The 13,426-nt window shown below is 52.2% G+C and overlaps 1 protein-coding gene across 1 annotated transcript; it reads left to right on the top strand.

Annotated features, from left to right (window-relative positions):
• Positions 1–883: 883 nt before the first annotated feature.
• On the top strand, positions 884–13,426 carry CLK3 (CDC-like kinase 3; the record flags this gene model as incomplete). The annotated part of the gene is made up of 12 exons (XM_006888388.1): positions 884–970; positions 4,686–4,837; positions 5,511–5,727; positions 7,472–7,568; positions 7,851–7,917; positions 9,963–10,079; positions 10,808–10,974; positions 11,988–12,082; positions 12,165–12,294; positions 12,534–12,616; positions 12,992–13,071; positions 13,336–13,426. Coding segments are annotated over exons 2-12 (1,296 nt in total), but the record flags the coding sequence as incomplete, so codon positions are not given.

Below are 13,426 nucleotides of genomic sequence, written 5' to 3'. Positions count from 1 at the left end.
CCCTCGGCTCGCCTCCTGCGGTGCGAGGGAAGCCCGGGGAGGTGGGTGGGACCGCGGGCCTCCGGACTCGCCCGGCGTCCGAGCAATTAGAGGCCGCTCTTCCGGCTTCGCTCCGCGACGCCTTGGCGATCCCGAGGGCGGGATGTCGCTCCTGGAAGCACAGTGTATGCGCATTCAGACTCGAAGGCCCCCCCAATTTCGGTTTTCTCGTTTGGAAAAGCAATTGGATTCGTAATCTCGCTCTGCACAGACAGATGGGAGGGGTTAAGGTGATACTTCGCTCGTGAGAGCTGCAAAACTGAGGAAAAATTTATCTACAGGCCTGACTGCGGCATGGCGCGGGACTTTGTTTGGCTGGAGATTAACAGGAAACACCTGATGGCCGATTAAGGCGCTAGAAGGGTGCTCAAGGGAGAGAAGACACTCCCCCTCTTTCTAAAAACTCTACATGCATAGAGCAGCTTTAACACAAAATTGGAATTAGCCACCGCCTTTCTGAACCCAGATCTCCCTTGCTTTTAGCGCCCTCTTGGGCTTGCTGGCCAGGCGGACTTTAGTCTCATTTTCACTGCTGCAAAAGGGACACAAAAGCCAGTGCACACGGACAGGTATCCACCTTTGGGCTCGATACATTCGGGGGGAGGGACCCCGAATCTTGTCCGGTCTTGGGGTTTACGTGCATTGGGACACGGAACGGGGCGGGGCGAACCTCAGCCGGAAGCAGCCCTCGGCCCTCTGGGAACTAGTCACTGCAACTCTGCAGCATCGACCCCACGCCGGTAAGGCGAAACCTCCAGAGCCTTCGAGTCCGGGCCTAGAGCGGCCAAGCCTCGGAGCTGAACCGACTCGGGTCCGTGACCGCTGCGTCACGTGGGAGGCGGGGCCGCCACGGGCGGAGGCCGGAGCCGGAAGCGGAAGAGCTGATCTGAGCGGGGAGTGGGGCCTAGCTGCAGCCGGAGCCTGGGAGACGGTGAGTGTGGGCCCTGGCCTACGACGGCGGCGGGAGGTGAGTCGGGTGTGGGGCCGCGCTGGGTGCGGGTTCTGGGTATCATTCAGGGTTCAGTTCCAGCCCGTTCCATGTCTTTCCTTTACTTACCTCAGGCCAAGGAAAGGCCCCGACCTCTCACCCCTGACCTGCCTCTTCTCCCCTAGAGGGCGAGCACTGCCAACCCAGATCTCTCGATTCAGTGGTGTCGGGGTGGGAGCTACAGCAGCCTCAAACCTCCCTCCCCCAGATCCTGAGGGGATCCAGTTTCGGCCCTGCGGCTGCTTGAGGAATGGGGTAGGGATCTGACCTGGAATAGTCTGGGGGCTCTTCCGATCCCCTCACACTTCCCGCTTCTAGCCATGGTCTTTAGACCCTCCACCTCTCGTGGCCTTGAATTTGATTCTGCCCTGGACTCACCTGCCCCCGCCCCCTGGATTCCTCCTCCGCGCCATTGGTGGCGATTAATGGAAACGGAGCTCTTAGAAAACCCAGGACCTGCAGCGGCGGGAAGGGACGCGAGCGGGGGCCGCAGGCACCTCGACTTGTTTTGTTGCGATGATGGAGCCGCTCCAGCCTGGGGGAGGGGCCGGCCTGGCGGTATAAATGCCGGGGCTGCTCGGCGCCGCGGGATCCTCGGTGCCTTGGTTTCCGGGTGCAGGTACCCCGGTGTGGAGCTGCGGTGGGAGCGGCCTGAGCCAGGCCCCCTCGAGGCGGAGTTGGCACCCGTCCAGCTTCCCTCCTCCGTGTCCTTGAAAAGGAGGAGCGTTTCACCCTCCTTGTTGTGGCGGCTTGCGAGAGGTGGCAGGTTTGAGGTTGCAGTGGTGGGGCAGCGTCAGCCAAAAATAACCATGGGGCGCTGGGGCGGCGGGGATCCGGGAGGGCAGTCGCTGACCTGGCTGGCTGCGCTTCTTGTCAGCCCAGTTCTCTGGCCAGGAACAGCAGGCGAAGAGCTGGCATCCTCGGCCTGGTGGCTTTTCACGTTGGCTGTGTGCGTGTATGTGTTTGTCATCAGAGCTTCTGAAAGCACAATTGTGGCCTTACCGTCCTGTTTGTTGGAGTTTGAGAAAATGAGAGAAGGGATGAGAAGCTCTTGGTGGGTGGCTTCGAGGAGGGGTCTTGTGTGACCTACCTATCTAGAATGTGTTGAAAGAGGGACTGTCCCCTGTTACTGCTCTGCATATGGTACTTATTAATAGCTCTCAGACTGGTCATCTTCTTTTGCCAAGTTGACTAGGAGGTGGTGTTATCCCTGTTTTACAGGTGTAGTAACCAAGACCTTAGAATGACTTGTGTAAGTTCATGAGGACAGTAAGTGACCACGATAAAGTTTAGGTCAGAGTTTTCTGCCCCAAACTGTCTTCTGCCAGCTCCCTGAGGGAGGCCTTATAAATCCTTTTTGTTGTTAAGGCATTTAGCAGAAACCTATGTTTGTTACCTGGAATCTTTTTCATTTTGTTAATAAAAATGAAAAACAGCTCTTGTGGTCCAGGTCTGTTGTAGGCATTTGGTTTATGGGAGAGAGACATTAAATCCTTACAAACACCATATAAGAGATTATTACAACCTTGAAGCAAGAGGAAACTGATGTTTAGAACAATTGAGTAATTTACCCAAAGGCACATGGCTACAAGTAGCAGTATCAAGATTCAAATTGATATCTGAGTCTGGAGCTTGGAATCTTCAGTGTATTTCGTATGTGGAGTTAAGTATTATTCTCTCAGTCTCAGAAAGGGGGGCTTCTGCCTGGTGTGGGCTGGACCAAATGGTTGGCTCCATTCTCATGCTTCTGTCTTAGAAGAGTGGGGCTGCACTGGTTTTGTGGGAGGGCCCATTCCCCACCACTGGAGTGTCTGCCCTGTCAATTAGATATGAGATGAGCTTTCATTCCATCGTTTGGGCTATGGAATAATTGCAGGAAAACAGTGAAACATTAGTCAGCTGATCACATCAAAACAGAAATCCAAGCTATCAGGGAGCTGTAAGTTTTGCAGTGTTTATCTCTTAAGAATTGTTGAGTGCTGGGCCTGCTGTATCACTTTCTAGGTAGAGAGGGAAAGACATCTGCAACTTGGGAAATGGAAAGCAGTGATTTTGTTAGGATCACCAGCATGTTTCTTGAGTTCAGTCAACTTACTGTAGCTGATCTCCCCACTCCAAGAGCTGTACCATGCTGCTTTCCTCCTGAAAAAGTCTTCTGTCTTGATGGTGCAGCCATAGTGGGTTTGTTAAAACTTGGTTAGTCAGATGAGACCAGGACTGGAGGTTGACCGTGGCTTCAGTGTCAGGTGTGGGTGAAATGGGGAGTTGCCCTCACATAGCCACTTTTCTCTGCTGGTGCTAGTCCAGTCTGGTGATTTCCTCTGGTGTGTTTTAAGTCTGCTGAACAGGGTTAGTGAGGTGCATCCTCCCTGTGCAGATAGCCAAGCCATCTGCTACTCCTGAGAGTAGTGGGAATAGGAGCAAGTACTGGACCAGGGGAATAGGAAAAGGCAGTATTAGGTAGAGGTGAGGCACTGCCCAGGTTGGCACTACAGTGGTTTGAAGGGTGATTCGTAGACCTCTCTCAAGAAACTTGAGTGCTCTGAGAATATTGGCATCTCAAGGAGGGCTGAGACAGGATGCTGACCAGCAAGGGCTGGCCAGACTCTTGGGTAGCTTAGGGAGTATTTTGCAAGATCCTATAGACACTCATTTTGAATTCACCATCTGCTCTGTGGGAAAAAGATGAGCAGTCTCCTCCCATGTAATTTACAGCCTCTGAAAACTTGCTGGAGTGTTAGCTATGCGTTAGTTCTGACTTGATGGTACATAACAGCAATGACAACAACATATAACTCTTGGGAGCTGTTGTGGCTTAGTGTAAGGATTTGTGCTGCCAATCCAAAGCCATGGGGTTTGAACCCATGAGCGAAAGATATGCACTCTCCTGTGTGATTTGCTGCCTCTGAAAAACCTCAGTCAGTTTTGACTCAACAACATACATGTCTCTATATTTTCATCTCTGGTTTCTCAGATTGACTTGTTTTATTTAAGTGGAGTTCAGTTCAGAACCTTGTCAGGGAGCTTTTAGGCTTCCGAACTTGCTCCCATTTTGTTGACTTCATGCCAATAGCCCTTTGACTTTGATCTCTATAACTTTATAGCATGGCCACTTCATAGCAGCTCCTGGAAAGGGGAGACGTGAGTCCAGCAGGTTCCTCTTTCTCCCTGACCTTAGTCTCCCTGTAACTATGCTCACTAGTTTCATCGGCCTTCCTGCCTTCACACCTGGTCCCAGCTTACCCAGTTCCTCAAGTGCTAAAGCCACCAGACCAGTGATTCTCTGCTGGAAAAGCAACTGTTCACTGGCATGTTGTTGTTGATTGCTGTCAAGTCAAGCACAACTCTTAGTGACTCTATGGACAAAAGACCTGAAGCCTTTCTGTATCTTCATAATTTCTCAAAGTTCAGAGTTTCCAGAAACATGTTTAGGAAGTGGATGCCACTCCTGCTTCACTGGCATAGAAGGTGTTAACTCATTGTCTCTGCTCTTTAGCCAATGTGATGTCAGAGTTCTTTTTCACTTCATAAACCCTGGGAGAGGCTGCCTCTAAACAGAACAATGGGTCTCTTCTTCAGGCATGCTGAGGCTGTTGGCCGCGCTGTAGCGGGAGGTGGCTGGCTGTGTGTTGAGCGGGTGCTCTCTCTTGTGGCCTAGATGCATCACTGTAAGCGATACCGCTCCCCTGAGCCAGACCCATACCTGAGCTACCGATGGAAAAGGAGGAGGTCTTACAGCCGGGAGCATGAAGGAAGACTGCGTTATCTGTCCCGGAGGGAGCCTCCGCCTCGCAGGTCTCGATCCAGAAGGTGAGAAGAAATGTAGACAGAGTCAATCCTTCCCTTGATTATGGACTGGTGAGGTGGTCTGGGGTCTTGGAGCAGTTCCTAGCCTCTTTGAGATTACCTCCTGTCTCTGCCAGCTGTTCCTGGGTCCCACCTTGTCCTTTTGGAGTTCCTCCCTGAATCACATGTGCATTTCCTGGCCTCCATATTAACTGCTAGCCTAGTCCCCTCTTCTTCCTTTATCCTTGAGTGCCTCTTCTTCATTTTTCCAGAACATCATCCAGATTTTAGGCCAGGATGACAGTGTAGGCTTGTAGCTCCTCCCTTCTAACTAACCTCCTTAGCTCTCCTTGATGACGATTGGAAGATCCTAGCCCTTTCTAGCAGTTAGTCCCAGGCCAAGTTAGAGTTTCCAGAAGACCTAAATGGTGGTGCCTTTAGAAGCTTTCTACCAGCTTCCCTGTCCCGGTGGCTCTGGAGGCAGGCCTACCCTTTAGCCCAGGATCTGGAGGGTAGATGAGTTTATCACCTTTGTACCCTCCTCTCCCCACCATTCTGGATGCCTCCACTCCCACAGGCTGTCTGTCTGTTGAGCTCTTCTCAGGGCCACAAAAAGGCTTCTTGCCTGGAAGCAGGGGCTGGACAAGTGGGAGGAGGAAGGGCCCTGCTGACACATCTCTCCTGCCATTCTTGGCAGCCATGACCGCCTACCCTACCAGAGAAGATACCGGGAGCGCCGAGACAGCGATGCGTACAGGTGTGAAGAACGGAGCCCATCCTTTGGAGAGGATTGCTATGGATCATCACGTTCACACCACCGTCGGCGGTCACGGGAAAGGGAGCCATATCGGACACGCAAGCACGCCCACCACTGCCACAAACGCCGCACCAGGTCTTGTAGCAGCGCCTCTTCGGTGAGTGGTGGCCAGAGTGTGCTGGCTGGGGCCGCCCGGCCTCATCTCTTTGTAGCCTTCTCAGGCTGGTTGGTCAGGGTGAGTACTGCCAGTCCTGGGCACATGCGCTGATGTGTGTGCATTTGTGTGTGTATGTGTTGTCTGGTCCAGGTACAGGGCTGAGCGGGGCGGCTTGGCCCCTCTGTCTTGCCTCCTTGGCAGTGACAGCTAAATGGGCTCCAGTTCAAAACTGACTGGCCCCTAGCCTGTCTGTGTCTCCAGGCTGCTCCAGACGCTGGCCGCATGGCACGGGTGGCCAGGGAAGCTTCCTGGGGACTCAGTAGGGTTGCCGCTATGTGATCTGTTTGGTCTGGTTCTTCCCTCCCTGAAGTTACTTACGCCAGTAGCTGTGAACTTTGAGTGATGTGACCGCCTTCATTTTCCATACACTATCCCTTAAGGCTAGAGAGAATTTTTCAAGCCAGGTCCTCAGCAGTCTCAACTCTTCACATCTGGGGCCATCCAGGCAAGGGGTGGGAACTGCCTGTGTGCTGAGGTATGTGAAGAGTGGCAGAAAGGCCTGCAGCTCCCGGCCTGTGCAGTTGCAGGCACCACACATGCCAAGAGCAGGGCTTGGCCGGGGCTCTTGGTGTGGAGGATTGTACAGCGCCCACACTGCACCCAGGGTTTTAGGGAAGGAAAGCCAGTTGTGTATTTCTGAGCCTTTGTGCTGCCTTTTCTTCTTCTACTCCTCTTGCTTCCTGCTGGCCATGAGGCTCCTGAGGAGTAGGGGCAGGGCCAGTGAGGGGTCCAGCTTTTCTCTGTCCATTTCTTACTGTGGCTTCTCTGAGTGGCCATGGCAGGTTGAGGGGAAGACTGTGGGTGAGCCCAGCACAGCCTGGTGCCCTCTTAGCACACTGTCACAGGATGCCAGTGCAAGTCTGTGGTTCCACTGCTGCTCTGGTTGGCGCCCTCTGTCGTTGTGAGCTTCAGGATGGCCTGTGCGTGGCACAGGTGCCAAGGCAGGAGCTGGCGTGGGACCTGCATGGGCCATGGTGGAAGAAGGCCTACAGACCAACTGACCCAGAAGACCAGCCTCTTCCTTCCCTGCTCAAGGCTGGTGGCAGGGCTGTTGCAGGCAGGCTTTCTCTGATAGCGGTGCTCCAATAAAGTGGCAGCTGTTGGGTATGTGCACAACTTTGTGGGCAGGACAGAAGCAGGCAAGGAAAGGTTGGGCATTCTGCACGAAAACCAGGATGGGCTTCGGACCAGTCCAAATGGTCAGACCCTGGTTGGGCTGGCTGACTTCTTGCGCCGTTCTCTCTGCATCTTCAGCTTGTCCGAAGCCATCGTGAAGCCAACAGCGGGAGGGCCTGGGTGGGCCGAGGGGGAAACTCATTGGAGGAGGGCGTCAGGGCTGTGATTCTTCTCATGGCCTGGCCCCTCAGCAAGAGGCTGGTCATCTTTCCAAGCGTTTGCGACACCCCTCCTTATAGATAATGTCCGAGTTTTCTTTACATACCTGTAGCTGTTTTTACTTTTCTGTTTTTGAAGTCAGTTTGTGTCTTGACGTGTCCCTTGCAATATCCCTATCGTTATATATGCTGTGTGCCTTATGAAATGCTGGGATCTGGAAAATCCAACCAACCAACCCACCGGCTCCTCACCGTCTCCACCTCTGCCTTTGACTGACACCTCAATCTGTCAATCGGAACCGCCTACCATGCGATTGGTCGGATGGCGTTTCGGGGGGCGGTGCATGCAGAGAAGCCAACAGAGCAGTAAGCGCAGCAGCCGGAGTGTGGAAGATGACAAGGAGGGCCACCTGGTGTGCCGGATCGGCGATTGGCTCCAAGAGCGATGTACAGCCACCTTTCGTAAAACTTTACCTCTCTACTTTCTATCCCCCTTGTTAGACGAGACCTCTCCTGCCTGGAGGGGCCTCTCTCTAGTGCGCGTGGCGCCTTAGCGGGGCCACCAGTAATTGCCTGAATGACACAGACACTAGCAGCTTCTGTTGTTAAAGAGTGTAGCAGTGAGAGAGAAGCCTTTTTTGTTTTTGAAAATTTGAATGCTGTGAACTTACAGGAGCTGCCGGCTCTCTGCCCTGCGGATCCTCATGCTCTGCTTCTTTTCTCTCCTAGATGAGATCGTGGGAAACCTGGGCGAAGGCACCTTTGGCAAGGTGGTGGAGTGCTTGGACCATGCCAGGTTAGGGGACCACCGTGGCTGGAGCTGGCTCTGGAGCTGGACTCCTGGGAACAACCTGCCTGGGTCTTTTGGGTGGTGATTATCAGATCTTAAGTCGATCTTTCTAAAGGATTGTACCAAAGTAGGGTGTGACCTGTGCATGGTTCTGAAGGCATCCAAGAATTGCTGGATAGTAACTTGTTTTGCCTTAGTTTCCCCTTTCCCTAGTGTGGTCTGCCACCTGCTTCTAGGGATCTCGTGGAGAATCTTGGCCTGGCAGGGCCAGGATTGCTTATTACTTTAATTTTATCCTGAGCATCTGCCTGAGAGGCTGTAAGCAGGCCCGTTTGAGAGAAACAAGACTCAGGTGTTCTCTCAAGCAGACAGCTAGCTAGCTACATGCCATCGTATGGTGGAAGTGGGATCCACTGAGCAGGCTCAAGGCAAGATGAGCCTGTGTGTTGGAGTGCTGCTACCTCATTCTCTTCTAGGCTTAACAGCAAAGTACATTTAGGACCAAAGCCCTGGGCTTTTGCCCCTTAGCTCTATGCTGGGGAGCACACTGTGCGGAGTGAGTGCCAGTTGCTTCTGTGCCTTAATGGCACTAATTGATTTGACAAATTAGCTACAAGTGTTTGTGTTTTTGCTGTCTTGATCCATTCACTGTCTAGGTTGACGTTCTTACTATCTCACAGATGAGGAACATGCTTAGGGTTGGCCTCCTATTCTGAAGCTGTTGTGTCGGGGGTCTGCTGCAGTATGTCTGCAGTGAGAGGGGTGCTTCAAAAGGACCATTAGATTTGGGAGTCTGGCCTCATGACCCCAAGATGACAAAGTGACAAGTCGTCTTTTTTTCCTAGTCTCAATTAAACCACCTCAGACAAGTGTAGTCCAGGAGGGCAGGCTGGGACCAGTGAATTTAGGGACTATACTGTATCCAGAGCACATGACCACGTAGAGATACAGTAGATTAAAGAGGGCAGCTGAATTCTCTGATCTATGTCATTGTGAAGAGCTCAAGGGGAAGACAAGTCTCTAAAGCCACTAAGGGGCGGATTCGACATTAGGAAACCTTGGGGATTCAATCCAGACTGGTGGGGGTTATAGTTACAGTGAGGAGGCAGAACTCCACTCAGTGAATGGAAGGGCCTTATCCTCCTCCAACCCATCAGACCCTGGCAGGAATCCCTTTGAAAGCTGTGTGCTCCCTGCCCTAAGGACTGACATGCCACAAGGGAGCCTGTTCTAAAATTGGCTTTTCTTCTGAGGTCTTCCCCTTCTAGACAATCTGTAATTCTGGGAAAATGAGACATAGAAGAGCAAGATTTTCTCTGAAGATGCCTCTGTTCTGTGGCCCCTCTGAACCTTTGTAGGCTAGGGCTGTCTTAGCTCAGTGGCTGAAACATAGCCCTCTATTCCTGATGAGGCCAGGCAACTGATCCTCTGGTTCCCTCAGCTGGGTTAAGGGCAAGAAGTGCAGAACAGGAATTGAGATACTTCACCACCAGGGTACCTGTCACTTGTCAATAACTAGTAAATGTTTGTGGTGAGGCAGCCAGGTGAGGAGTGTTATAAAGGGAGTGACCCCGGGCCTTCTTAGAAGAGCCCATTTTCGCTCTTCTTTACTTTTTGCTAGACTTTGACTCCATCTTGGAACCCCTCACCGAGGGACAGCTATTAACAGGAGGTTATGGTAACATAAGTGCTGTTAACATAGGACAGCCTGGCCACGATCTAGGCTAACTGGCTTTTTGAGCTCTGAGGCTGGCACTGGATGGTAGGATTGGCCTGTTCCTCTGCCCGTACTTTCCCTTGATAGCTGGCAGTGGCTGATATCATACAAGCCCAAGGCAGGCATGGATGCCAAGAATATTCACACGCAGATGCTAATAGGACTTGCTGTTAGGAGGGCAGAGTTCTGGGGTTACATGGGCAGGCTGGGCATCGAGTATCTGTTCTCTTCAGAGCAGACTTGTTCCTGGTGAGTGGTATTTGCTGGGATTGAGGGTGGGGGACAGGCTGGACAGCTGTTGATGAAGACCCTCTTGCTTCCTTCTTGGTCCCAGAGGGAAATCTCAGGTTGCCCTAAAGATCATCCGCAACGTAGGCAAGTACCGTGAAGCTGCCCGTCTAGAAATCAACGTTCTCAAAAAGATCAAGGAGAAGGACAAAGAGAACAAGTTGTGAGTCTTGGCAAGGAGTGGAGTGGGAGGGGATCTTTCTGTGGGGACAGAGTCCATTCTAACCTCTACTTTCCAGCTCCCTGGAGCTGGGCAGTGTCCCATCCAGGCCTGGAACCGTGCCTTCTCTCCACATTCAGCACCTAAGAGCTTGGCCAGCGAGTCTTGCTGGATGGAGCCTTTGGACTTCAGTCCAGGCTCCAGCCTACAGGGCTCTTTGTTTGGAGGCGGGACCCCTTCTCCATTTGTCAATTAAGGCCTCACTAAATTGTGAGCAGCATAAGTCAGGATGTGCACACAGCCTGTGTGGGGCTTTTCTATAGTCAGAGGCACCCAAAGGAAAGTCTGCCTTCGACAAACAGTTGCAGAGTGCTTTCAGCCCGGGTAGGATTCCTTTCCCCTTAGGAAGGTCAACGGAATGGCATCTCTTTTCACAGCAGCTCTGAGGCAGGGTTTATCCTTATGGGTGAGGGGCAACCTTGGAGTAGAATCCTGCCCCTCCCATGGGCTGGCATGCCCCTGCCCCAGCAGGAAGTTGTCTTTGTTCAGCTTGATCTGTGGTATTTGGTGGGGAGATGCACTTTAGCTCTGTTAGCACATTCTTTTTCTTCTGTGTATCTCTGTCCTGGTGTGTCACCCAGTGGCCCTGGAGGGAGTGGGGACTGGTTTCATCTGAGATGGGGGTACGACCCCCAGCACAGAGCCTGAACCCTACTCATCTTTCTCCCCAGCCTGTGCGTCTTGATGTCTGATTGGTTCAACTTTCACGGCCACATGTGTATCGCCTTTGAGCTCCTGGGAAAGAATACCTTTGAGTTCCTGAAGGAGAATAACTTCCAGCCTTATCCCCTGCCACATGTCCGGCACATGGCCTACCAGCTCTGCCATGCTCTTAGATGTAAGTGTCCACACTCAGATGCAGCATGGGACAGCCAGCCACACATCCTGCTTCAGTCATCTGCTTGTCTCCTCCTTCCCTGTTCAGCACATTGCGAATCTCTCTGCTGGGCCTAAGAGGCTGGCAGGGCCTCTTTGGCTGAAATACCTTCTGTCAGACAGAAATCTTAGTATAAGCCTGAAAAGGCTAGATTTCATCTGAGGCAGCCTGTGCCCCTTAGGTACTCAGGAGGAAAAAGAAGAATGCTGTAGAATTAGCCAGCGGTAGCCTTCCTGCTTGGGGTAAAAAGGCTGACCCGGCAGATCGTGCCCATAGGCATTGCCCACAGTGAGACACCCTGCATTACTCTCTAACCAACTGCAGCTTTACTGTGTGTGTGTGGTGTCACTGCTCAGTGCTGTAGACTTTGCCATGATTGATGCATTAGAGCAAGGACAGGAGGTCCTAGAGTTAGAACATACAGGTTCTACCTAGCTAGATGGAGAGGACGACGAGCAGGAGCATGTCAGTTAGATGGCCATATGAAAGCCCAGGCCTGCCTATGAAGACCTCCCCAGGAGAGAGGGCTGTGTTATACTGCGCTCCACAAGTTACATAGCTAGTGCTGCGAAGAAGGAATTACCCCAGGGCTGCTGACAGGTGGAGCAAGACCTGGCCCTGTAGAGAGTGCTTTTCCAAACAGAAAAATACTGCTCCCCATTTCTAAAGTCTCAGATCTAATCATAAAGAAGCCTTAAGATCAAAACAGGTGGAAAGACCAGATGCTCTGCTGGAGAAGGAGGGGGCAGTCTCCTCCTACTAGTCAGATCTGATTTGATGGTACATGTGAAAAAGAATACAATAAAATTATTTTTTTTAAAAAAAAGGCAGGTGGAAAGGCAGTTCCCAGGCTCCCTTGCTGAGAGGGGCGGCACTCCTAGCCTGGAAGGAGGGGTCTGGGCTGGATCCAGCAGGAGACCCTGAGTAGAAGCCCAGCTCTCAGTACCTGCTTTTCTCTTCTCCCCCTCCTCTAGTCCTACATGAAAACCAACTGACCCACACAGACTTGAAGCCAGAGAACATCCTATTTGTGAATTCAGAGTTTGAAACTCTCTACAATGAGCATAAGGTATAGCAGAGAGAGGGTAGTGACACGGTTGGGGAGTCCCCACTGGATGCTAAGTCTTGACCTGGACCATCTTACTCCTCAGAGCTGTGAAGAGAAGTCGGTGAAGAACACCAGCATCCGAGTGGCTGATTTTGGCAGTGCAACTTTTGATCATGAGCATCACACAACTATTGTGGCCACTCGTCACTATCGCCCACCAGAGGTGATCCTTGGTGAGTGACTAACAACCACCCAGACATGGTGACAGATAGGAGCAGAGAAGCAGCATTGTGCTTGAGGGCAGTGGGTGGGGTGGGATGGGATTGTATCACAGCAATTACTGACTCAACCTCATAGGGTCAGGGTCAGTTGGCCACCAGAGGCACTGCCCCTGGCTATCCTGTTACCCTGTGCTCTCTAGGCCAGGAGCACTGGACAAGACCTCACAGTTTGTCTCTGCTTTGGCTTTCAGAGCTGGGTTGGGCACAGCCCTGTGATGTCTGGAGCATTGGCTGCATTCTCTTTGAATACTACCGGGGCTTCACACTCTTCCAGGTATGGCACCTCCTAGAACCTCTGTACTGATGGGCCATAGAGACTGAATGGGAAGAAGCCCTTATGCCTTGGGAGACAGTTGGTGTCTGCTGTTCCTCCCCAGCATCTGTTTTGAGACTGAGGCTGTAGATTCTCAGGGGAAGGAAGAGGTCAGGGGAGCTGGAGTAGTCAGGAAGTTACAAGCAGGGGCATCAAGGATGGAGAATTAAGGATGGAACAGTGAGCATTGCAGGCAAGGGAATGGCATTTTCCTCTTAGGGGTTTGCATCTCACGGGGTAGGAAAGGTACTTGCCCATCTTGTTTGTTTTATGTTGTTTTATGAGGGAGGGTCTGAAGCTAGGGCTGACACCGTCTCTGTCCCTGACTGTTCATAGACCCATGAAAACCGGGAGCACCTGGTGATGATGGAGAAGATCCTAGGTCCTATCCCTTCGCACATGATCCACCGCACCAGGTGAGGAGGGCCTGGCATCTCCCTCACAGCTGGCCTAGGGACAATTTCCCTTCTCAGCTGGGCCATTGGGGTACTGAATATTCTTTGCTGGACATCTACAGCTCATCCAGGCTTCTGAACCCTCTCCAGATGACCTGGCAGAACCATTGTCCAGTCCTTCCTGCCAGCTTGGACTGGCGAGAACTTGGTTTTCCCACCTCTCCTTTGAGCTGTACATCCTGGGAATTCTAAAACTTGACCATACCCTTTCCTTTCTACTTCCAGGAAACAAAAGTATTTCTACAAAGGTGGCCTGGTCTGGGATGAGAACAGCTCTGATGGCAGATACGTGAAGGAGAACTGCAAACCTCTGAAG

This window comes from Elephantulus edwardii, unplaced genomic scaffold (assembly GCF_000299155.1).
Source record: "Elephantulus edwardii isolate Elephantulus edwardi_28Jun2011 unplaced genomic scaffold, EleEdw1.0 scaffold00066, whole genome shotgun sequence".
NCBI lineage: Eukaryota > Metazoa > Chordata > Mammalia > Macroscelidea > Macroscelididae > Elephantulus > Elephantulus edwardii.
This window is presented reverse-complemented; position numbering and strand designations above follow the sequence as displayed.